The sequence below is a fragment of the Nyctibius grandis genome, chromosome 4 (genome assembly GCF_013368605.1).
Source record: "Nyctibius grandis isolate bNycGra1 chromosome 4, bNycGra1.pri, whole genome shotgun sequence".
Classification (NCBI taxonomy): Eukaryota; Metazoa; Chordata; class Aves; order Nyctibiiformes; family Nyctibiidae; genus Nyctibius; species Nyctibius grandis.
In genome coordinates, this window is record NC_090661.1 from 26,843,756 (window position 1) to 26,871,244 (window position 27,489).

General features: G+C 34.3%; 1 protein-coding gene across 6 annotated transcripts in view; it reads right to left on the reverse strand.

Annotated features, from left to right (window-relative positions):
• The window catches only part of FUT8 (fucosyltransferase 8), a 130,321-nt gene that overhangs the window by 42,485 nt on the left and 60,347 nt on the right, over positions 1 to 27,489 (reverse strand). For 5 of the 6 annotated variants that reach the window (XM_068399507.1, XM_068399509.1, XM_068399506.1 and 2 more), the window contains 4 exons: positions 22,996 to 23,111; positions 22,703 to 22,868; positions 15,617 to 15,731; positions 1,810 to 2,047 (listed from right to left, as the gene is read on the reverse strand). In XM_068399507.1, coding sequence (XP_068255608.1) covers positions 1,810 to 2,047; positions 15,617 to 15,731; positions 22,703 to 22,868; positions 22,996 to 23,111 — 635 coding nt within the window. Of the gene's footprint in view, positions 1 to 1,809; positions 2,048 to 15,616; positions 15,732 to 22,702; positions 22,869 to 22,991; positions 23,112 to 27,489 lie in introns of those variants that run through there. The other variant, XM_068399511.1, reaches the window with a different exon arrangement.

Sequence of the window (27,489 nt, forward strand, 5' to 3'; positions counted from 1 at the left end):
AGTGTAAGCCTGTACCTGTCAGAAATGAAGGAAGGGGAATATTTCTTGTAACTGTAGGGTATAGGGTACAGTCTCTGATGACTTGGGAGATTTGGCCATTCTTCCCTGCAGCTAACTTCACACACCATCCAAAATCTGTGTATCAGGGGTACAGAAGAGGAAGTATGAAGACGGTGGCGGGGCGGGGCGGCGGGGCAGGCCGGGGAGCAGAACCAGTTACTGTCAACCCAGAATTGAAAAGCTCTGCTTGCTAATCCAAACAGACATACTGTATGTTGTCTCTATAGCACTGGGATAGTACTAGTCTGCAAAACTCATGCTGTAGCTCCTGTAGTTCTAATGACAAAACTGTATGCTAAAATAATATCTCATCAGTGCACTGTCTCTTACTGATGAGTGTAGTCTACACAACTGTCTATTGAAATCCCTACAAATTTTTTAAACGTCCCAGTGAAATCCAAGTCACAACTGTTGCTGCCAAATACATCCTTCAGGACATACTGGAAAGAAATTCTTGAGTCTGTTCTTAAGTCTGTAGGCACGACTAACATAAGTAATAAAAAGTATCAGTCCTTCTTATCTGTCCTTAAGCACAGAGCTACTGAGCCAAAATTCCTTTCTGGGATAAGATTAATCACAGAATCACAAGATTAATGTGCCACATGCTAACAATCAAAATTTACATCAGTGCTGATAAATAAAACAGCTATAGCCTGAAAAGTGGCATAATATCTCCCTTACTGTTTCCCATATATTGTTTTTGTCCATGGCTTAACCCATTCTATATCCATTGTTAGCTTATCTACTCATCCAATAATTATTATGTAGACTACAATTGTCAATAATACAAAATATTATTAAAATTAACGCTCCATCTCTCTCTAACCCAATTGTTTAATTATGGTTTTTTTCCAAGAATCTCCTTTTATCAATGAAGACATGTCACTTAATTTACCTAGTCTTGGGTAAGAACAGTCATTTGTATTCTTTTTGATCAACTGTGTCTTCCCTGCATTTATTGTAACATCTATAAACTCTAACTGTAACACCAGTTACAGACTTAGAAAAAACAAGTATGTCTAACAAAAGAGGAAGAGCCAATAAAATGTATGTTTTTAAAAGCTGACAATTGTTCACATAAAAATTATCTGTGTTGACTGCAAGAATTCCATTAAAATGAATGCTGTTTACTTTGAGACAAAGCAAGCTATCTGATCCTCCAAACATGAATGCCCGTCTAGTTATTCTAGCAAAATTGTTCAGCCTAGTATAAGAATGGATCAACTTACTGATCTACAAATAAAAAGGTATTTAACATTGCCACTGTTTTTACAACCTGACTTTCGAGTCAGTTCAGTTTACATTAAAATTTTTTTCAATTATTTCATTATTTCGTTGGTGTGTGAATGACTATTGGATACCACCTTCTTGGTATTTCTTTTGCTTTACATTTGAAAGATGTTTTATTGTTTTAAAGTTTACCAACAACAGCCTCTATTTAATACTCTCTTCCCATAAAAATTAGATTCATATCTGGCACATAACACAGTGGCAGACTGCTGAAGGATTAAAATTTAAATCTGAAATACAAAAATTTTGTATTAAAAAAATATCTGCCAATGCAGAGGTATCTTAATAAGGATATTTTTTTCAACATAATGAAAAAATAAGATTTAAAAGATGCTTATGTATGCTATTGCAGTTATAGTTATTATGTTCCACATAACACTAAAGAAAGAGGTATCAAAACAGTTCTATGTGAATGAAGCTGCAAAAAACAAGGAGAAATTATTTAAGTTATTGTCTTACCTGACCAGTGTCCAGTGGTGGTACCTGATCTGTCAGTACATGTCTCGCTTACAGGCCTAAATACAGTCTCCCAGCCACCAGTAGCATAGCGCCAATTCTGAGACTCTAAAATGAGTGTTCGCTGAGTGCCATACGCGATCATGAAGCAGTAGACTACATGATGAAGTTGACAACCATAGCCACAGCCTTTGTTGATGTTACACACAAGTTTCTTAGCTTTGCTGCAATCCTTCGGGTTCTGTAAGTACGGATGAAAAAACGAAGCTGAAGAGAAGATATACACAAAGGCACACTTTTTTTCTGAAAAACTGACAAATGTCATAAATCACACAAGCCATCCTGCTATAATACATCTCATATTAAAATGGATTAGTAAGCTTCAGCTCCATGAAAATTTTATGTGAATTCTTCACTGTGAACATGAACAGTTATTGAACATACTTCACTATCCTAATGTAAAATAGAATATCTTCAAGATTTTAAATTACTTTCTCATTTGTAAATCTGTCAGAATAAGCTAACATTTGGACTCAGAGTTCACATTTCATCAACACGATTCTCAGTGTTGGAACGCTTTTTCCTTTGGCATTTTTCCAGGTTTGTTAGTTCTCTTTCAATGAGCATGCATGTCATCCGATGAAAGAAAATTTCCACCTGTCTACAGGATACACAGTAAAACAAATGCTTATTAATGGACTGCTTCCCAGACTAACTGACCACATAACAAAGAATTTAAAACACATACCTGAGCAGACTGATAAAATCTGCATGCACTCTCACTAAAATAATATACTAGATTTCCACAATCCAAGAAACAACAACAAAGGAGGCAAATGTCTACATGATGTGAATGCTATGTTTAAAAGTACAAACTAATAAATATTGTTAGGTATGTGGACAACACAACACCACAATCTACAGAAGTTTTTCTTTCTGTAAAATATAGTACTTTGCTGTACACATTATACTTGCATGTCTCTAGACTACTTCCACATTCCAAAAAGGTTTTTTATAAAATCTCTAGGATGAAAAGTTAGTTTTCAGTTAAGCTGCGAGAATACTGATATTTAAGCGTCAATATAAATTCTGTTCCGCTCACACCTAAACAATTTTAAATAAAATTTTCTCTAAACTTGCAACAAAACAGGTCTTTCCAAAAACCAACAACCACTGCATGGAGAACTGAGATCTATCCATCAAGTGATCTTAAAGATAATCTGAATATTCTGAGTCCTAGAATACTGAATAAAAACTTTAATTTGTGCATTCAGTTGTGTAAAGAAGGGGAGAATAGTTCAGATCTGGAAAAAAAAAAAAAGAAAAAAAAAACAACAAACCCCACAACATGTGTTACCTCAGCATTTGATTTTTTTCATTTTAAGGAAAAACCATCTGATCCAAAGCCTAACTAGCTATGAAAAACAATAAATTATATAAAATTTCCATTCCTCATTTTTGTTCCTCAGACCAATAGTACTCTTACTATCACAAATCTAATGGATAACTTGAGACTAAATCTAACAGTTATCTTCAAGACTATAACAAATCTACTTCCCACACCCCTTTAGGAGAGAAAGAGGGTTTTTCTAGTACTGTGTGCAAATCCTCAGAGAAAGAATTCCATGAAAAAAATATCTCCTCCCTAAATCTGCAGACATCTTTACACCACACAATGAAGTGTAATGATAGTAGGTGCAAGCAGAGTTATTTTATGCTGTTAACTGTTCCTGTGTAGAAAAGACTTAAGTTCAAAAAACAAAGACAATAGTGTATATTGTTGTGTTGCTATTTTTTAAGTGAAACATTAGGCTAATAAAAAAAATATAAGAAGCTACTTTCTGTCATTTAGAGAATCGTCAGAAGCAGACGAAGTGTTCAGCTGCAGAAGCTGAAAATTTGTATTTTGTGTTTATCTATCTGTTTTACTTCTGTTTTTGAAAGATGTGTCTAGATGTTTTAACTGCTACTTAATAATTCATAGTTTATACAGAGTATCTCAGAAGAGTTTTAATACCATTGTGTAACATACTGTAACTAGATTTTAAAAAGAACTATTATGGCCAAAAATAAGCCATTAGCAATAGGTATTTATCAAAAAGTAGGACATACAAGTCTGTCACACGATATCAATTAGCTTAGACAGAATTTTATTTAAAAAATTAATTAATGATTTTTGCAATATACTTTTGTGGAGACATTTAAAAAATCTTGATTTTAAAGAAAGCACGCAAAAAGGAACAATACAGACATTGAGATGTCAACAGGGCCATAAAGCATGCTGTTAGGACTGTCTTCCCATTTCTTTCCACATAGGAAAAATTGTTATTGAAACTAACTTTTTCATAAGTATTTTAAAGGGATAATCTCCGAGAATGTTTAGAAAATACCAATAGATAATGTTTTCTACACTTTCTATTACCTTCAAATGCCTGTGTCCTCTTGAAAATGAAAGCATTTAACTAATGACATATTTGAAGTGATGTAAACTTTGATAAGGTGTGCCCTTACTTTCTTGCATGCAAATGCAAGTTTCTTATACTAGCTTATTAACAATATTATGGAAATCAAGTAGGAATCACTAAAGAAACATAATTTGATACTGTGACTGCTTACCAATGTTAATATAATGCACTTGGGGTTTAACATTACTTGGAGACTTAACTAGAAAGCATATATATTAATATTAGTTTGTGACTTAAATATAAAGCTAGTTAAGCTAATTTCTTTATGACTGTGTTTTTTTCGAATTGCTGTACTCACATTTTAAGACAAGGCAGTATTTGAGCTTAAATTATTTATTGAGAACTTAAAAAAAAAAAGTAGAGATACTTAGTTATATTGCAGTTTCAACTGGGATTTCCTGAAAAAGGTGGAACTAATAAACATCGAGAAAGAAGAAAAATTACAATTACATTGCACGCATCAGAATAGCTTGTGTGTTCATAAGCCAAAACTGCCAACCAAAGCAACCCATAAAGGTACTGAGCTGATAAAGGATAACAACAGTCAATTTCAAATCCAGTGAAGACCAACAGAAGATTTTTCCTCCTGGCACAAAGTCACAGAACAGGATTATAAATGTCTGATTTGAATAAGCAGTGCACTCTGTTCTCATCCCTAAGTACACTGCTCATCACAGACTCTTATATCCAATTGAGTCATCTACATAATCAAAAGAGGGATGGAAGGGGCCTCCAGGATCGTCAAGCCCTGTAATGTAACAGCTATACAACTGCATTAAAACCAAACAAACAAAAAAAACACCAACCAACCAGGCACACAAAGCATACTTCAATATGTAGAAGATTAGATTATCAAGCCATGCCAGAGTTTACACCTTTTATTTTTCTCAGACTTACTTCCATGAACACTGCAACTGAAAATAGTAACAAATTTTCAGAACTGTAAAATGTTTAAAATTATGTATTTCTGTGGAAAAGAATGTTACACGTCACCTAAAATAAAAATGGATTTTTATAACTGGCAAAATGGGTTTGAAGGTCTTTCATCACTAATAACATGGGCATACACTGTTACTCTCACAAAATTCAGGGTTTCCACTACATTGATACAGTTAAACTCTCACCCAAATAAAGGCAGTATGCCATTACTTCCTACTTGTAAGCACTGGCAGATTCCAGCTCCTTCTTCCCTTAAGAAGTTTTACAGCCCTTTAGGCTGCAAATGACCTCTCCTGCCTAGGTTACACGGAAAGCAGTATATCCAGGTTTTCTCTGCAAGAAATGTATCTCCCTAATTCTTCTGTAGTATGTGACAATCTTTGTAATGAGATACACAGGCCATATGAATTTAGCAGAGTTACAGAAGCCTGGCTGGCATCTCCTTTACTAATGGAGCTGGGAAATCACCCATTACATTGCAGACCTACAAAACTGCATTAATAATGACAGAAATAGTAGTGTTTAGTCTTGGATTTAATTAACATTCATTGGTTTGCCTGTTTGAAGGAATATCCTTGAATGGCTTCTTTTGAGTAACTTACTTGGGTAGCTACTTTATCTTCATAAGACTTATTTAAAATTGTTTTCCTGCATCCTTTTAAAAACTATTTTAACTGAGACATACCAAACGGGAACGATTAGCCTTTAAATAAAATTATTTAAAAGTTATTTTTAGTACCTATGGTTTACCAAAGGAATGCTGCCACTATAAATCTTTACAAGAACGCTAACGAGACTGAAGCAGATTCCGTGCTATTATGGCTGACTGTCCCAAATATGTAACCCTTGTTAAACTCAACCTTAATTCTGCAAAAGGAGCACAGTATGAGGCTTGTATTGAAGTATGTCTTCTTTAGAAGAGACTAGACTGTCATTCCCTGCTCAAGTTCTCCATGGTACTCAAGATTTTGTAAACCTCTATATATCACATTGCCTTCTCAGTTCTCTTAGTAGCCTGAAATCTTCGTCTATTATTTAGTCTTTACTCTCAGAGATAGCAGGCTCATGAATTTGATCATCCACACTACCTTCCTCTTCAACTTTTCTAGTTTTATTATATCCTTTCTGACACCAAGGGACTAGGACTGCACAGTCTATCCCTGATGCAGATGCATTGTTTAAACACTGTTGAGCACTAAAATGATATTTTCATCGAATTATCTGTGGTAACTCCAAGATCTTGTTATTCAATGGTATTAGTCAACTGTATATGTGTTGGTGCATTAAAGACTGTCTTCCCTCATGTACATGTGCAGATGACTGTAATCTACAATTTTAATATCCAAAGATAACATGACTAGAGTATGAGCTAACAGTGTAAAATTCTTCTGCAACTGTTAGTCTTAAGCTGTTTAGCACAAAGTTTGCAGAACACTGATGTTATTAAAGCCAGATATTTTAAATAAATTGTTTAAAATGCAACAACTTTTTGGTCTTAATTTTCTATATCTAATTAAAACAAAACAAAAATAAAAGAGACTGAAATCCTGGTAAGTATTAAAATAAATCAGTATTGTCTTGTAAAAAACCTGAAAACCTGGAAAAAGTTTTGAGGGGAAATTATAGCTATAGAGGGAAATACCCATTACTGAGCAGGTATTTATTTTTCCCCTAAACAAACAGCAATATTTTAAATGGAACCATCAGCAGGAATGGTGAGAACAGACCGTATCTCTGTTCATGTAACTCTACATATTAAACAAAAGGATCAATAGGTATAATGCTCTCTAGCACATTATTTGTACCATGAGTTCGTTTCTTATTCCTATTTGGTGACTGAGTACGCTTGAGTAAAATGAAAACACACTCCACTAACTCCATAAGCTGCTGAAAGATAATGAAACACCACAGTATTTTCTTAATGTAATGTCTGACTCCAAAATTACAGTTCGCGGTATTTTTATATTCAGATTACTAGCATACAACAATAGTAACGAAAATCAAATAAAATCAAAACTGTTAGAAACATGATAATTTGAAACATATAAACATAGGCAAAATCTACAGCAGTAAATCAAATGTGCCTGAGACTTATTCTAGATGGCACAGAAAAGACTGCATCCATGCTATTAAACTTTCTAAACCCCTTAAAACAGGGCAGCCACACACAGCAGATTCATGAAAAGTTTCTTTTGCTAAGTCTCAAACACAGCCAAGTAATTGTTTGGGAGAAAGCTACTTGATGTGAGTCAAAAGCATGCCAGGAACTGTTCTAATAATTTAACAGTACAGAATACTATGTTCCAGTGCCTGGGAACATTCCCTGTCATTGTTTCACTACAGAAAAAACAGTCTTAGGACTATTTCCAGGTCCCCATCTTCCACTTCCCTCGGTGCTCAAAGAACCTTCTTCCGCAGAGCTCTTGGTTAGCCTGTTCACAGTCAGTAGCATCAGACGGGAAAGATGTCGGAAGTGCTGCTTCAATGCCTCACCACCTTCCACTCTTCTCAAATGTGCAGTTAGCCATCAAAACACATGACAAACTGGCAAAAGTGAACTTCGCTGCTTAACATACATTTTACTATAAGATAAATGACTGTGGTGTTTGTAAATTTAAAAAAAGTTTAGAGAAATGTACTCTCATCCCACGAATGAAGACAGATTAGGGTGGAGCAGGCAAGCAGTCTGCTACAAATTACAAAGTAACCTCATAAACAACGGCATGGTACTCATTAACAAAGGTGTTCTTTTTTATCTTTTCAATAAATATTTTATTCCTTAATGCCACACAGTCTGCTGGAGGAGACAGTCCCACCCAAATTCTGTGGAAAATCCCATTTTTTGAGAGAATGACGTCAAGGAACGGTGTTTCTCATCCTAATTATCACAAAGGTAATTCACACCATCTTCTGTTCCCCTTTCTTTGTGATGCCACTTGTAATGGTTCCTTTTCACAACAGCTCCCCTCAATACTTGGCGGGGATGGGGGGGGGGGGGGAGGGTGGCAAAAAAAAAAAAAAAAAAAAAACACAGAAGTTTTTTCTAGCTGCCGGAAGAAAATTTTCTTCCTTCCCTAGTCAGAAATACTATGTATTTGATTTGAGAGACAGGGAGCCTTATCTGCCTCTAATGTTAATTCCTCTAGCTTGCACCTACCCTCCTACAATATACTAGTTTCAGCTTGGGTGAAACATCCCAGCATGCAGACGGACTCACCACACTGTGCTCCTCAATCCACTATATAGAAATTCTAGAGAAAACCTCACATAGATATCAGCAGTGATCACATTTCATTAAGTGATTGTTATCCTAATACCATACTTTCAGATACTGAATTTACTAACTAACTTAATGAAGATGACCCAAGACATCTCTCAAGACATATTCAAAAGTCAAATAATTTTTACGTTTTCATGTGTGATAGAAACTATTCAGTCCCTTTCTAAACCTTCATAAAAAGTTAGAAAAATTGGCTTGCTGAATGCTATTTTCTCTTTAATTATTTTGTTTCATTTTTTTATATATATTTTGCCCAAAAGATTAACTTTTTAAATGCTTAGATTCATTCATATGTCTAAGTTTTCTTTTCTAGTGTTACAGGGAAGGAATGAAATCACTCTTCCAGTTCTGTGCAATTAACTCAGCCACCTGGCAAAAATGGGAAAAGAACTGTAAAATACAGATGAACTTACAATATAAAACAGTAAAGATGGTTCAATACACAATGAAAAAATCTGTTCACAAAAAACATGAATAAGAGACAGAGATGTGCAACTACAAAAAAAAAAAGCCACTGATCACTCACTGGACAAAATGTGAGATTACAAATATAAGCACATTTAAAATTTAATCCACCAAAGACTTCCAGTAGGCAATTCAGAACTATTAAAATATATAGTAAGAAAAAGAAAGAAATGCATATTAAATTACAAACATTCCCGAGAATCCATCAAAAGTATAACTAAATCTCTCAATAAGTAGATTTTGCGTTGCATAGGAGGGTGGAGGATTGGGCATAATTCTCCAACCAGTGAACAGAACTCCTGAGGCTTTTTAAGAAATTTTCAGTTCAAGCCACACTTCCAAACCTGAAGTAGGCAGTTACAGAAAACTTACTTAAAATGTGTTTTAAAGGTAGTTTCATTTTTATTAACTATTTTAATGACATCATTTCCCAAGACAGTTCAAGTAATTCTGGAAGTACCAAAACTAATCAAACAAGTTTCCTATGCATTTTTAACTAATGGATCCTTCCTGTGTAGATACTTTGCTGCCTAAAGACGGGTAAGTGCAACCTTCAGTTTCAAGTTTCTTGCCTCTACTTTCCCCACTTATTTCCACAGAAAAATCTACATTAAGAAAATGTTAAACTAATGATGCTGTAGAAAAGAATGTAACAAGGTAACAATAACCACCTGCTAGATGCTACATTTTTAGGCCTTACTAGTCCGTCAATAAACCTGAATCTTAGACAGAATCTATTAATTGTTCTGTTCAATGACTTCCCCTTACATACAGACAACCACATGACTGTCATTATCTCCTTTCAATTCTGTTGACCCCTAGTGGCACTGATTCATTTATAATTAAATGAGTGAGTGTATGTAAGTCAAATGATTAACCGAATTAATAACAGACATCGTTGGCAAGTTTAAGACAATTAGAAGACATAGCCAAAGTGTGTCAATATTATGGATTCATAACCATAAATCTTGACCAGAGCTACACTACCTAAGTAAGCAAGTAGCACTTGTGGCCAGGAACACATCTCAGTTAAGCTTAAGGATATGGCCTTTTTCAACAGTTTGCCCGGCCTTTATCATTTCAAGATGAGACTATTAAAGTGCGCTATTCATAGAATCACAGAATAGTTTCTGTTGGAAGGGACCTTTAAAGGTCATCTAGCTCAATCCTATTCCTAGGTCGTCTACTTAAATTTATTCAGAAACTAGAACCGGCATTCATGACATTCTTCTCCTTCAGCAAGTTAATTATCAGGATTCTATGTATTTGGAGTAACGGCCAGAAAGCTTTCAAATAAACCTAAGGATGCTGAGTCTACCACAGAAAAACTGAAGTGCTACAAGGTCTGCCCATTAAACAAATAATCTCTTCTCCCAGAACAGTGCCCATACAAACACAGAGCTGAAGTCCTTCATCTAGTGTCGTCCTTCCCCATAAAAAAAAGTAAATGCCGATGGAGAATTTTCTATGAGATTTTTTCCACCCTAGAATTTGCTTTTGCCTTTGTTTCAAATTACTTTGAATTTATCAATACCAGCAGCACACTACAACTGCCACAACACACTACAATGTTTCTCATGAGTAAAGTGGAATAACTGGGAAAAGATATAACCCCTTAGATGTGAATTATTGAAGGATACAAGTTTACACTTTTCAAAACTTAGAGTTGTGAAGGGTACATTCCTTTGCACATATGCAGAGTCCCCAGAGCCTTTTTGTTGTTGACATTTTAGCATGAGTACTTTTATTAAAAATATAAAGTATTAATTTTAAGGGAGCGAAAAATAGAGGACTTAATACACTTTAATGCAGAAAAAATTAAGTGACACATTAAATCACCAAAAATACTGGGAAATCCAGATGCCTGAGAGTAAAGTCTTGTAAGCAACTTTCTTTTCTTTGCATACATACACCACCTCAACTAAATAGTACGACTATGGCAAACTATGACTATTATAATTGATGTTGTTGTTGAGTACTTAGTAACCTTTCTCACCTGCTTATATTTTTAACCTTCAAAGTTGAACAAAATGTTCTGATTTTTTTAAAAAGTGGAGGCAAAAATATTCTGCTATGGGGAGGCTGCACGCTGAATCACAAACTTCCTAAAATAAACAGAGCAAAAATAAACACAAAAGGAAAGGGGAAGGAAACAAACTGCTGCCTTCATAATCATTTACTCACTTGATCGCTTCCAGAATATACATTACTATAGGAGCCTTTGTCTGACTTCTCTTGTACATTCTCTTCAATCGTTTGATAACGAACATCTCTGAAAATAAGGTCTTTTCCTCAAATGTAAGCTCCTAGCTTTTTAAGTGTTGCTCTAACTACGGGGAACTAGCTAAATGTAGCCTCATTAAATCAAATTTATGGTAATGCCATCCAAATGAAGTAGCAGTCATCACTATTCACAATCATTCAGCTAAATGATTTCCCAGGGTGATGTCCCAAAATAATGCAGCTGTAACTGTTCAACATGTACCAGAAAGAAAACTATATGGTACTTTTATTCTTCACAAAAAAAAAAAAAAAAAAAAAAAAAAACAAAAAAAAAAAACCCAAACACAAACCCAAAAGCTTAAAAAAACGTTCCAGATAGTTCTTTTTGGCATGGAGTTGAAGGGCAAGGGTTGCTGAATTTTCTCTTTTATTTTATTTTTAATAGAGTTATATTATGAATAGAGGTGTATATGTATAATTTCAGACCATGGACTGCTTTACATTGCATACTCAGAGTCAGTCCTGTACTCTTCAAAATCCTGAAACCCACACTAGAAAACAAGTCAACTTCATTTCCAAATGCGTAGTCACAGACATATTCCAATTTTTCATGATTACTTGCAACAATCATTCAAGACAGGAGATATTTTAAACTTTAGAAGGGCTCGAAAAGCTTATGTCTGGCTCACAGGCATGTAGGCAAGAGATTGTATCCTCATTTTTTTTTCGGACAGAATAATGAGAATAAAATGAAAAGAGATAAGGTAGTAATTGTATATGTGAATGGCCCATCTCAAAGACTGTAACTACTCATAAGAAAGAATATTTTATATCTTTGAAGAGTTGGCTAGGTTTCCACCCCAACTTTGGGCAATGTTGCACATATTGAGAATTACCATGCCTTGGGGTTTGAATTTTTTATATGAATGATGGTAATAGTACACACCTGGAGGTAAATTATCATCCATAAACATATGTAAGCACTAAATCATCCTATCCACAGTTTCCTGGTACAGCGTAATTTTTCTAAATTGGGGTATTTTTGGTCTTTTAGCAAACAACCTTCAAAGAAACAAAGTAGTCACAGAACAAGGGACAAAGTGCAGTCAAAGATCAAAACCAAATTATAAAAAGGAGCGATAAATGGCAAATACACAGAGAAATGGCCTGTCACATTATCTTAATGGGACTAGTACTTTCATGCATGAAACATGGAAGAACTGGCAAAAGGCAAAGTCATAAAATTAAATGTCTAAGAAATTTTAAATTAGTCAAGTCTAGAGAAGATTGTCATGAATTCCAGAGAAAACTAACCAAAGTAAGCATGACTCATGACAAGGGAAATTTTGTATTGATAACTAAATTTAAAGTAAGCATAGTGGAAGAAAAAATATTCAAGTTTCAAAGTTCATCTGAATTAAAAATCTTGGGCATTATTTTCAATAGCTCCATAGCGACATGAACTCACAGGAGACCTATTATTAGCTACATAATACCTTAGACTGCATAAAAATCAAGATAAGAAAAAAACCCATATTTTGGTGCTATTCTGTAAATCAGTAGTCTATTGTCATTTGTCAACTAGTGGATTCTCTTCTAATAGCCTGGTGAAGAATTAGTGTAAGGGAAGACATCAGGAAGAAAAACCTAAAGGTATTACAAATTCTCACATATGAAGAATGATTGAAAATTTTAGGTATGTTTAGCCTGAAAATAGATTAATAGAAAGAAACACAGTAAGCATATGAAAGAAAGAATAGTTTAGTGAAAAATCACATACTTCTATTTCACATTTTAGTACAACAAAAACTGAGCATCGAATACAGCTAAAATGTTTCAACTAATCTAAAAGACATATAGAATAAACACGGTAATATTATTTTTTCAGAAAATACCCAAATAATTTTCAATGTGTTGCTGCATATTTGCTAAACCCAAGAATTTATTGCTATTTTTGGTGACCTGCACAGTTATAATGCTAAAAGTATCAACACTTATTAAAGCTAGAACTACAATTTTTGGAAAATATGTATCATCATTCTTCACCTTAAACCTCACAGAATCACAGAATCAACCAGGTTGGAAGAGACCTCAGGGATCATCGAGTCCAACCGTTGCCCTGACACCATCATGTCAACTAGACCATGGCACTAAGTGCCATGTCCAGTCTTTTCTTAAACACATCCGGAGATGGTGACTCCACCACCTCCCTGGGCAGTCCGTTCCCATGTCTAATAACCCTTTCTGAAAAGAAATTCTTCCTAATGTCCAACCTGAACCTCCCCTGGCGAAGCTTGAGGCTGTGTCCTCTTGTCCTATCGCTAGTTGCCCGAGAGAAGAGGCCGACTCCCACTTCACTACAACCTCCCTTCAGGTAAGGAAAAACATGTCCCTTCTGTATAGTTTCTAGATCCTTCCATGTGAAACAGTCATATGGAATTTGATGTGCAGCAGTAATACATTCATATGTTTCTAATTTCTATAATCTACCTGTGATGACTTATTAAAAACAAAAAACAATGTAATTTCCTCTGTAATACAGAAAATACTAGAACTTAAAAAAAATAAAAGAAAAAAAAGAGGGAAATACTGATTTTCTTATGTGTTTCTCAGTGCTATGGGATGAACCCATAATGATCAATTTTATATCTTAAATGCATAAATATGAAAAAACACTCAGTTCTTCCCATGACAGAAATTTTATTATTGATTCCTTTTTAACAAATTTATAAATAAAACAGAAACAAGAATGGCCTGTATGATGGAAATTGAGCCAAGTATGTTAGACCTAATTCTAATCCTGAACCTATTGCCACAACTTTCTGTAAATCACCTGCTCTTGCTCATCATGAGTTTTCCTTCTCAAGATAATGATGATAAAGATACTTACCTTTCTTGGAAGTGCCTAAGGATATAATACACTCTCTGAAAGGCTTTAACTAGTTGTGCTACATATATGAAATATTAGGATTCTATATGTGTTGTGACTCAGCACTGGTTTCATTCTTAATATTGTTTCTACTTTTTTTTTAAATGAGAATAAATTACCTCTATAGAGAGGAAAGCCCTTTATCATAAACTATACACATCTGAATACATTTTAGAAGTTAACTGGGCTCCCAGCTCTTCTCTCAGTAAGTAAATTGACTTCAAAATCACTGGAAAACAATGTAAGCATTTATTTAATGCTTCAATTTTGAGCTTCTGTTCTACTAAACTCCTTTTACTTTTGTTATTCATTGTACATACTTGGAGGTCCTAGTCTTGAACTAAGGCCCTGAACACTGTAAAACACACAACAGGAAGTCACTCACTCTCCAGAAACATATACATGCTTAGATAAAACCACAAAGGGATACAATGAAAGAAGAGAAAAAGGTAGAGAAAGGCCATATTTATCAGCATGAAAAGTAGTTACAGTACACCATTGCCAAACAGTGACATCAAAAATTAAAGAATGAGGAACAGTTCTCAAGGCGTTGAGGAACACAATAAAGTGATGTCTCCTGCATAATTTACAGGGAGTTTTTTCCACAGAAGGGTGTCATTTTTTAACTAATGAGCAACAAATACATAGCTTGGTCACAGAAGATTCAAATAGCTGAACTGCGAAATGGGAAATAATGAAAATCTGAGAAACAAATTCAGCTATTTACATAGAGAAAAGATCAGACATTAGAGGTGACCATATAAAACACAGCAGTGAGGTGCACACATGCATGGAAAAACAAACAAAGTACAAATAAAACATACAACATCAAATATCTTTTTGCTCACTATATAAATAGCTGCATGCATTCATACATGAATAAAAGTCCCAAAACCTTCAGATCAAGTTTTGTTTAAATTTTATAGACACACACAAGCACATATATTGAAAAGGCTTTATGCATTCACAAATATGAGCATCTATCAGCTGCTGAAACAGTCTAGGACTGGACAATATACTATACAAGCACTATAATCTGGCATACTCATATTTTTAAAAATAAGCTGCTTGTTCAGAAGTTTCGTCCAAGGACTTTCATATTTTTAACACTGTGCAAGCATATGTATGCATTCTGATACTCTAAAGAATCAAAAATAGAAACCAGATACTTATCTTTTATAACAAAACAAAGAATCCAAACAGGTAAGTACAGCCCAGTGAAAACCAAGGATCCAAACAAAACAAAAAAAAAACCAAACAAAAAAATCAAAACAACCGACAACAGAAACACAAAAAAACAGAGATTTGCTTGAAATACTATCATTCCATATACATACAAAATAATGTTGGAAACAAACATTCTAATTTCTTTTGTATGTAATTCATTCATATACAAACATTGACTTAAAACTGTCATGTAATTATTCTATTACAAGGGTATAGCTAAGTGCTATATATATATTAAAAACAAAAAAAGCTTACCTTGATTTAAAAGCTCTACCTTCTTACCTGTAGATAAGTTATTCTCCTCTGTACCAAATCTGTTAGATCTTTGGCCTCTTTTTCTCGCCAATCTCCTGCTCCATCTGTTTGACTGAGGTAGTACAAGTCGGTCATTATTGACCTGTAAACAACAATTGAAAACAATCTTAAAAAAATGGGAAACATTCTTAACATTACTAAATCGGAGGATTAGATGAAATCAAAGAAAAATTAAACTGATATTTCAATTTTAGCCTCAAAAACAGTTTCTTCATGCCACCTCCTACCCCACAATCCAAACAGCAGCAAAGACAGACTGACTGTGTCCTCCATTTAACATACATTCCATACCCATAAGTAATTATAGTCTTAAACAGGAGATGAATTAGAAAAACTCTTAGGCCTGCCATAAAGCATTTTTTTCTTGTATGTGCTAAAGGAAACTAAAAAGAAATAACAGTTCCATGCTAGATACATTATCCAGTGGCCCCAGATGAAAGTGCAATAGTGATTCCTACAGTAGCTTCTATTATAATGCGTTGTTACTTTGCCTCCTACAATCATCTTACTCTGCTTGTATAGAATAGAATATTACAAATATATTTAGCACAGGTACAGCAGTAATTCTTCAATTTTTACTAGTGAAAACTAACTACAGAATATTATTAGAAGGTTTAGTAAACAGTATTTTCTATGGCATGGAGTTCTTCTGACTCTGGAAGAACGTAACTGTTCTGCCTGCTTAGAATGACTGCATGCTACTAATACTCAAATGGAAAAAAAATAAAAAATTAAAAATTCAAAACAGACTCATGGCTACATTACAAATCCAGACTACAAAATGTGAATTTTGAGGAACTATCAAATATTACATTGAGGTTATCTAATACACTACACATTTATTTGCTAAGATTACTCAGGAATTTTGTGAAAAACAGCCGAAACAGTACCACACAGGAAAATATTTTCCATATCTGTGGCTTTTGAGAGGAAATACCAAACTAGAGGCAAACTATTCAAAATATTTTTAAAAACATTAATGGCTATTCTACAAGTAACAGGTAGCCAAATTCAGAACCAATAATTTCAGAGCTGGTTTTATAGACTGAGAATATTTAAACTTTCTAAACATTTCTCCAAAGCAATGCTAAAGTTTTAAGTTTGAACCACTTTTCTTAATTCTTTCATCTGAACTTCAGATGTTGCAATCTATTGCCTGAAATTGTCGATAAGCCGCAATTTTGATCACTAGGAAGAGATGCAACAGAACAAAGGCAGAGAAATTTGGGAGGTGACAAAAAAAGAGTGTGAGGGGAAGACAAGCATATTTCCAAAAAATCTTTGAAATGGTCTTGTCTGTGAAGTAGAAGTCACCATTACTGGCAGCACTTGTACTGGAACCACAAACGTAGTTAGCTAAAGCTACCCCTTGTAAATAAGCTTAGCAAGTGGGAGAGGAGCAGATGACGTTTCTCTATTAGGTAACTATTTCCAATGACACAATATTTAAGCGGTAAATATCAAGATAAATCAAATTGGGACAGAGCTATCTTTATCAGCAGAGTTATCAGACAACCTTCTCTTGCTAATAACTGGATTTATGGATCTGTATCTTTCCATTCTCATACACTCACTGTGGTTTTCATACGCATACTTCTACACAGGATAACAGTGACACTGACTTCACTATATCATCTGCTGTTGCTGTATTAAACATTATATCCAAATTGTTCAGCAGCAGTAACGTTCACCTTCTGTCAATCAATTGGAAGTACCATATTTACATTCTAATCTCAAACTATATAAACTGGATTTTCTTTTACAAGGTAACTGAGCTTGAAACACCCTACTCTACCTTTGTACAAAAAATAAACAAAGTATCATTAGGTAACTAGTTTCAAATCACTAACTATTTAAGACACATAATACTCAAAATAACATGCAAACACAGTTTAGGGACAATTAGAACAGAATTAATGATGCAGTAGTTCTAATACAATGGATTACATACAAATAACTGGACAGATGAAGAGTCTGCTCCTCTTAAAGCAGTGTTTTCCAATTTATAGAAAGCATGACAGGGTAGTAGGCAAATTAAAAAAAGAAACCCATGCATTTTCTTGGGAGTTTAAATATATTTTTCTTCCAATCAGGATGGAACCATGCTGGATGTTTAAAGAAAACCATAAATTTCAGGTATAAACATAACAAAAAAAAAATCCTCTACTATCATTAAAAGCAGCTGCACAACCACAGCCACATTTTAAACAATTTTCATATGCTCTCTTTTACTGCCCTTAAAAAAGCTTTTTCTGTACATGTGATGTAAGTAATTAGCATACTCTATTTTTAATTTATAGAAATATATTTCTATTAAATATTGGCGTAAAATCACTGAAGATACAAAGCCTTCCAATAAAAAAAACAAACAAAACACATTCTCCCTCTCAGCAGTTAATTCTTCCTATTTCTAAGGAAATAAAAGTGTTGTCCAAATTTTACTTTTTTTATTATTGGCCACAATGACCATGACAAAGCAAAGGCAGTAGGTAAGTTAAAATAATCAGCCTTACAGATGAAATAGGATTATTTTCCATCATTTTTGACGTAAGAGGAATGATGAGAGAGTCCTTACACAGCCTCAGTGACTCAACACTTTAGGGAAAGGCAGCTTTGCTCAGTACAAACCATAAAGAACAACAAATAATTTGTGGGAAATTTTATGAATTCAGGCAAGAGTTTTCAGAGAGTATCCACAATCTTTTTTTTTTTTTTAAATTTACTCTTATAAAACTCTGAAGTAAACCAGAAACTGAAAAATTCACAGGTGTTATCACACAGAAATGATTATAGGGTAGCACAATTTTAACACACTTTCAGTCACAGAGACCTTCTTTCTTTGATTGCTACTGCTGGGAAACGTGCATTTTTTAGGTTTACATCTGCTAGGTTCTTTTCAGTGTGACAGACCATCATGACAGCTTATTAATAGAGATTTAGAAGAGAGACAGACTAACAACAAAGACCAGAGTCAGGCTCCATGTGGCGAGCTAAAAAGTAGATGGACTTGTGATCCATGAGCCCAAGATACTAAGTGCAGACAAAAGATGAGCCTGCATAGGATTATTAGAGGCTATTGTGGGTGGTAAAAAGGCAGAAAGAATTTCAGACAGTGGCATTGCAGATATTTAGTAAGTCAAATTTGGTCTTTCAGTGTGTTACTAACCAACAATATCAATTTTTGTTGTTATTTTTGTTTCACATCATAAATTAAATCCTGGAGCTGCTCTTAAAAGCATTTTGCTCCTGGAAAGCAGAATGGAGTAAAGAATCTGGCTATATACTTCATCTGTATTTGTTTGTCACAAATAAAGGAGGGAGAGTGGGCATGCTTAACACATTTTTAAAGATCAGTCTAAACGTTTATTCCAGCCATATGACAAAATTATACTTAAACCTCCTAGAAACTTTACATCAACAAATAAAAATTCAAAGAAAAAAATTGTGATATGTTCCATCAAATTCAAAGGAAAAAATGTAAAAATATGCCCAAACACTATGCATCAAACCTTGCCCAGCTACGACAAAAGCCCTGATGACAGCTGTTCCCCGAGAGGAGAAGGAACTAAACTAACTCAGTAACAGCCACTTTGCAAACAACATAATGCCAACACAGTAAACGACCATGACAACTAGAAGATTAATCTGTTCTTTTTTGTTAACTCTGTATCAAATAGTCTTTCCACTGTTAAGATGAAGTTACTCTTAACAACCCTCTTCCTTATGTCAACTACAAGAATACAATTACATATTCCATAAAGCAGGAAACACTGCGCTGGGCTACATGGTTTCTTAAACAGAAGCAGTAGTGAAATACTGGACATAAACATCTGCCAAGACCAGCACTCTCCAGGAGGAAATCTACACAAACCCTAGGACACAGCCAAGAAATAGTGATTAAGGCATCCAACAAGAGACGTGCCATCATATTAGTAGTAGACCATTTGTATAACAGCGCCAAGATTAACACAGAACTCTGTGACTCTAGATAAGTAGTATTAGAAACTGTCTTTATCATCTCTTAAAAAGCAAGTCTTCGCTATGACACAACAAGCTTTCCTCACAAACAAACAAAAAAAAGTATTAGCCACTTTCCTTACATAGCTATCTCATCATCTGATCACTACTCACCCCTTTATCTGCCCTCCCACATAAGGAGCGCATTACAAACTGCTTTAAGTACTTATAATTAACACTAATCTTTCTAATCCAAATATTAGATTATAATATATTAAAATATCCAAGATACATGTTTATGTATCTATATAAAAATAAGTAATACCAGCTTCATATGCAATGTTCCATTTATCTAGGAATCATAGGTAACAATTTTTTAAGACATCACCGTCAAGAAAAGGGCATTCGACAACTTGTTAAATCCCTTTAAACAAATCAACAAGTCCACGTGTACCTCAAGAAAAAAAAAAAACCAAAACAAAACAAGACAAAAAACAGCAATACCAAAAAAAAACCACCAAAAAGCTATGATTCTCAGAGTGAATGAGAGCATCTGATTTGCTCATTCTAAACTTATGTTATGTTCCTTTCAGGAGAAGAGACCAGATGGACTGTGTGGAGGGAAAAAGAGACTGCTCCTTCCCTGGGAAGCTACTGTGCACCCTAAGGGAAAAGAACACCCCAGAGACAGCAGTGCATCCCAGGCCAAAGGATGCACACACAAGGAGCTCAGAGTACTCCTGCAACTCACACAGCAAGACTGAAAGATTAAAGGGAAAGAAGCAGATGGCCTGGCCTCAAAGGTGAAAGAATGAATTTCCTCCGGGTTAGAGGCAGCCAAGAAGAGTAATTCAGCAACACAAAGTAATTTTACTGCCCAAAGCCAGTGTTGTAAATACGGCAAGGACACATGCTGAACATTGTAGAAACACTTTCGTATCTGTTTTCTCTTATGCAATCATTTTGAATTTCCATATTGTACAAAAAAAAATTGTCTACATTTTATTTTAATAAAACCCAGTTTCTGGCTGTTTGGTTTCAGCTTAAACAACTTTAGCCTTCTTTGGAGACCTCACCACAGAGGAAGGTCTACACAGATCTACTACTATAACTCAACAGACTCCAAGATATTTTGCTTTTGATAACCACTGTGTCAGTCTAAAGAATACTTTTATTCAACAAAAAATTATTGAGTTAAAAAAAAAAAAGTAAAAAGAACAGCTGTGATTGCTTGCATCATATATAAACTTCTAGTACCACAGTGGTTTCAGACTTTCACAGTGGGATTTATCTCAAAACTTCCAGAGGTCTACAAGGCAGAGTTTTATTATACAATGTAAAGCAGCATGCATTTCTAGTATGAGTTTCACCTCATCCTGAAGTACAGAGAGATGTGAAGATAAGGCTTTCAGAAATACAAAAGCCTGCAATTTGGGCTTAATCAGTTAATAGTCATTGGTGTAGGAAGGAAAGGAATAAGAAAAGGATTCATCCTGGGAGGCAGGGACATAAAAACCTTCTTCCATTAAACACACAACTTTATTCAAGATTCCACCATGGCAACTGCCTGATGTGATCCTGGCCATATAAACACAGCAGTACTGTGTACACAAGTGGTTTTGTTGCCATCATGGATATCAGTAAGTCTGGCGTTAGACTATTTGTTCCAGTTTTGGCACAGGTAGTTTAAAAGGTACATCGAGAATCAATGACCTGAAGTGCAAGAAACCCAAACAGAAATAACTTCTCTTGAGAACAAATATTTCTGAGTGGAGGTGACTATTGAAACAAACCGTCCAGGGAAGTGGCAGCTTCTCTGTCAGTTGATTGTTTAACTGAAGATCAAGTCTTTTGGAAAACTCTGCTTCAGCCAAGCACTACTTTTATTTTAGTCAAACATACATAATTGCACTCAGCAGAGAAATAATTGGATAAAATGTAATGGCTTATTTCATATAGATAACAACTCTCGATAATTGAATAGTCCCTTCCCACTTTAAACTCCATCAATGTGTGATAAACTGGGTTTTGGAATTGTGGAAGATTAAATTACAAAATTTAATGGGCTATATTATTTGCCCACATTAATAATCAAATTCAGTTTCTTTTTAAACTGATTTAAATAGTGTTTACATTATTTCGAAAGAACTGAAAATTCTTACTATTTTTTCCTTTTACTACAGTATTATTTTTGAAGGCTCATGCTTTACTACTGATGTTCACACATGCAGATCTCATCTTTTTTGGGAAAGATACTTGTTTAAGGTAGCATATTTAGTTAATTCAACTATTTTCTTATGACTGTTTACTAATGAGACACAAATTGCCATTGCAATCCTGTTGGGAACAGAATTATAAATATAACAGGCTTACAGAAAGATTTTACTGAATTTTTAACATTTCCTGGATTAATTTTGTTCAGCATGAACAAAACTCATACAGAATGTTTTTGTATAATACAACAGGCACTTCAACAATGGGGACGCCAGAAGATCAACAACTGAAAATATAATTCCAACACATCTTTGAACAACATAATAATGACAGTGTAATTAAAGGTCATTTGTATATGAAATATTCTGTTAAATTCTAATTACAAAAGGAAGTGATTTTTCAGAATGACAATCCTGAAATTAAGATATTACCCAATTTTAAAGTAATTCCATTTATATAACATCCCAATGATAAATGTAACTTACATTCTCGTCTTTATGAAAGGCACAATCAGATACCTAAATTAAATATTTTTAAGGTTTTTTAATGGTTTTGTTATTTGTACAAATATGCACATATGTGTATATATAGACAGATGCAACTGAAAAGCAAGAACTGGCATCCAGGACCTAAGACTTCTGATTAAAAAAATGAAAACATATCAAGTTAAAGGGTCATACTCTAAGCTGTAGTGACATAAGCTGGATATATACTTTACGTTCCATGAAATAGAAGTAATAATTTATGTTCATGCTTCAGACATGATATTTTAGCCCACATACCCGTAATTTATCCTGAGATTTTTAAGCAGTGTATCCGTAGTTTATTTAAATCAATCCATAATCCTTACAACACATATGCAGAATCAACTAATGTAAGTACCTTTCCTGATGACCCAAATCAGACAGAAATTCATCAATGCGTCTTTGCAGTTCACTTCCCTCTAGATTTTTGAACTTCTTCAATTCACTCTGGAGGAAAAACCAAAGTTCCTTAGCCCCATTTTCAATCCTCCTCCTCAATATTTCATGGTCTTTTCCAAGGCCTCCTGTTTTGTTTGGTTTTTTTTTTTAAAAAAAAAAGAAGCATAAAAATATCAGCACTTGTAGCTCCATTATTTTTTATATGGAATACCAAAACTTGTTTTAGAAGTAAAAGAAAACTTATCTACCAACCATCTCCTGTCCACTTCTTATAGTTTTCTATCTGTTCTTTGGCCTTTAAAAGTTGCTCCTCTAAAGCATGTACTTTTCCTGCAGCTGGTCCCTGATCAATGGGACCATCCGGTATCCTAGGATATAGAAAATAAAGAAATTATATGATTTATCAATATAACTGTTATTTGATAAATTATTTGCATTAACAACTCAGCTCTCCTCTCTTTTGGGTTCCATACTGTTTTGATGATAATTCTTGGCATTTTCTTAAAACCAGAAGAAATTAAACACATTAACATAAATAAGGATTTTAAAACTTCAATCCCATAGGAGAAAAACAGTGCATAACACAGCTGCAGCACAGAGATTCAACTCGGTGTTAAACTGTGCTGTCACAAGACTTCCACTCACTGACAAGACCAATCCTAGGCTCTACTTGTGAAAATAGTATTTGCAGCAGCTTAACTCAGAAAATTTGTTGGACTGACTGGCACACAAGCAAAGCCTAATCAAGGGATGTGCCTTCACAAGACTCATGTTCTGGCTGCTTATGTTCATACATGAAATACATTCTCGTCTTGAATGCTGGCCGTATATTCTTAGAAGACCAGAGCTCCAGCACTGGAACTCCACTTTTAAGTTAAGTCTTCCTACATATTGGCACAGGATGATTTCAATGTATTTTTTGGACTCAGAACAAGATCCTAGCTTCTTAAATGTACCATCATGATAATTTTTTATGAGAACTCTGGTATTCTAAACTGCTGGTCAACTAAAACACCACCAGCAACTGTAACATCCATTTGTGAAACATCCGGTATGTGAGCACAGGAGAAGTATGGAAATACGTATCCTGAAATCCATGAGCCATAAATCAGCCCCGAGGGTATTACTGAGGTTTGCTCATCATCTCAGCTTGAATCCACACACTAATAAACTGAAATTATTAAAGTACAGAAATTAGATGCTATCTTCTATTTGCCTCACAAATTAAAAATTAATGCAGGAAAAATAAAAATCCCTTTCATCTCTAGAAAAATGACACTTCTGGTGGATTCACGGATTAAAAATTACCCCAGCTTTTATAAGACTTTTGTAAGAGCTGATCTTGAAAAGGAAAAGAGGAAGCCTATGGGTAAAGAAAAGTCTTGAGAACTGTAAAGAATACAGAATTCTTGCAGAACATGAAGATGATTCTTCATTCGTAATGGAATATGAGCATAAAAAGAGAGGGATATTCTCTCCACATGCACATACACAGAGTTTCAAGGCACCACGTGGGAAGACGCCTTGCCAGAGAAAAATGCCTCTAACATAAAGAAAACAGTGGTTAGAGGGAGTATCTTCACCCTAAACCAGAAACGACACCATTCTGAAGATCCTACTGAGATGTCATTAACTTTAATGTCTCTCAGATCTGGATAATTAAATACCAATAAAAATTTAGGAGCTGATGAAGAGTCCATTTTCACTGGAATATTTGAAGGGAATAAATATTTAATGCGAGCATCAGGAAAGTATATCACACAAAGCATAGCACTTAAGAGCCCTTTTTCAGAGGGTGGTGGGAGTAGTAAAGAGGAAGCTACGTAGCCTGACAGAAATTTAGGAAAAAAATCTGCACTCTTAAAGCTCCTTATTGAAAGCAAATTAGGGGTAATTAAATTATTGAAAAATACTAATTTGTGTTTTAAAGATACCATGGTAAATAAAAGGAATTATCAATAACTGCTCATATATCCGCTTTTTTATGCACTGAGAGAATAAGCTTGACAATACTGAGGAAAATATTCTAATTTTAGACATGTGCACTCCCTAAATATACTCCCTCAGGATGAACAATCTATTTGTGAATTTGTTTCTACAACAAATGTACAGTATGATACCATACTGAGATACGGTACTGTATTGCCATGTACAAGACAATACAAACACACCTTTTAAAAGCATACTGAAACACATGTAAGCTCTTACACCAGTTTAAAACCACAAGGTTGAAATATATTTGTGATCTGCCAACTTGGTATCACAATTTGGACTGTGACAGGACAACTAACCACAAAATTACCGGAAAAAAATTGAATGGTTTATCCTGTATAAGTCACATTCCCTAAAGCCAGAATTTGTGAAGAACAATAAGGCAAAAGGATACAAAATCATTACCATAAGAAATCTTCAGACAGCACACAGATCCTCTGAACAGAAGGAAAGTCTGTTAAAGTAGCAATTACAGAATCCTACAGAAGGACTGTTGTGGATGATATGAAAGAAGCACAATAATTCTGACCATTTGATATAATAAAGATTTTAAAAAAGAAAGTACATGCCATTTAACACTCAGTTTGTTTTGGCATACTGCAATAAAAAAGTTTACTATACTTAGGTTGCTAGGCAAAAAGAGCTAGGATGGGGGTGAGAGGCATTCTCCTAAGCTAGTTGTTTGGACTTTCAAGAGTTATATCACTTTAGGATAAAACTAAAATAACTTATTCTTTTTGCAGTTTTGTCTCTACATCTATTACCTCATCAGACTTGGAATTGCTGTCTTCCTCACTTTCATCCAGTCTCAAAATTAAGGAAAAGGTTCTTCTCTGCAACAAGCACAGCTTGCTTGTTACTGCCCTCTACAAGTACATAAACTGAGTTGGAGATAAGGCAACATTTGAGGGAAAAGTGTTTGAATTAAAATCCTTATCTATACTCACAGCATCATCTATGATGATAATTTTTAGTGAGAATATCCTAGGAATAACGCATACTTATGAATAAGAATTCCTGTTGAAAAACATATACATAAGTTTTCATACCAAAATAAGTCCTGACAACTGACTTGCTCCTTAAAATTTGAGAAGTGAGTTTAAAGAAAGTAAAGTATGATGATTCTAATCAACAATAGAAGAGCATGTCAGTAAGCATCTAGCACAGAATATTCTTCACTTATTGCTATGACAACATTGTAAATTAAGTTATAAACATGAAATAAAATTATAATCGCTTATATAGGCAGCCATGATAATACACTAAACAGTGGGTTTGTTTGAGCTATTTTTCTCAGTACTTACAAGGTGTGATTTCTGCATGCTGTTTCCTAGCATTTTATATTAAATATAAATTATCTTTTCCATAATGAACTCATATCAAATAAAGATATTACTGTATAATTTTCAACATTAAAAAGATTATGTTGTAGAGATAACCCATTACTGCTTTGTCCCTTGTTTAGCAATCCAGCTACACTTAAAGACAGAAAAAAGAATTCTGTGTACATCTTCCGTATCACCGAGGCCACTTTCTCATCACCTTCAGGTAACATAGAGGGGCAACAGCAAAATAGCAATCTCTAATCTGAATCTTTGAAGGCAAAAAGAACCGTTCAAAAATTAATTGTAGTGACATTCAATTTAGCTGAAAGAAGTGCCATACTGTGTAAAATAATTGTAAAAAAATTTTTAAACAAAAAATAAATTATAAAAAACATTTTAACCTTTTCCTATTTCCACGGTATTTAAAAGGTTACACTAATTTATCAGCAAAAGGAAAAATGTAAGATTCCACAAGTTCACATTCAAATATTTTCTCATTCTTTCATTTATATCTTTCTGAGTTCTTTGTATGGAGCTGGAAGCTTTATAACTAACTACAGCCACATTATGATTGGCTTTTCTTCTTTCAGTTTTTTTTTCCCCCAAGAAGAAAGTGATGTTTAATTATTAATGACCACTAACAGACGCAAACAAACAAAAAGAATATAAGTTGTCACTTCACCCTTCTAAGATAAAACCTCCTCAGTAAATAAAACTGAGATAAAACTTTCAATGTTACCTGCAAATAAATAGCAAGCAGCTTCCCTTATGAATTTAAATCAGCACAGCCCTGATCAGCACTGATTTATATCCACTGAAGATGTGTCCCTTCTCTTAATTCAGAATTGCACAAAAACCAATAAGAGCAGAGATGCACACCATATAGGTCAATGATTTTCCTCCCTCACGCACTGGCCTGTGCAATAGCCTCAGCTTCAAACTTGAGGCACTTTAAATGCATGTAATAGAAAACAGTACTTTAACATAATATTTAAATTTTTATCAACCCAAAGCTATTCTTGTAGCCAAGTCCCTTTCAACGCTTACTACATGCTTACTGGGCCCAACAACTGCCCACAGTAATCGATAGAAGTACTTTAATAGATTTGCTTATGATTAATTGATCCTGAGTTTGGATTCTATCCCAGCCTCAGCACCAACCACATTAAAGCAACTATAGTGCTCTTTCAAAATTAAAATCCTACCTCTTCTTTCTGAAGCCACACTCAGAACTATGAGAATAATGTCTAGAAATATTGGTGTTTGGTTTTATTTGTTTGATTATATTTTGCTCTTTTCCATTCCTGTTCTACTTTATAACACGTGATCCTGTTCAGATAAGAAACAGGTTATCGTATTTATTAAAAGAATGTAATATTTACAAAACGTAATACTGAGACTCTAGGAAGCAAATGCATATGGAATGTGA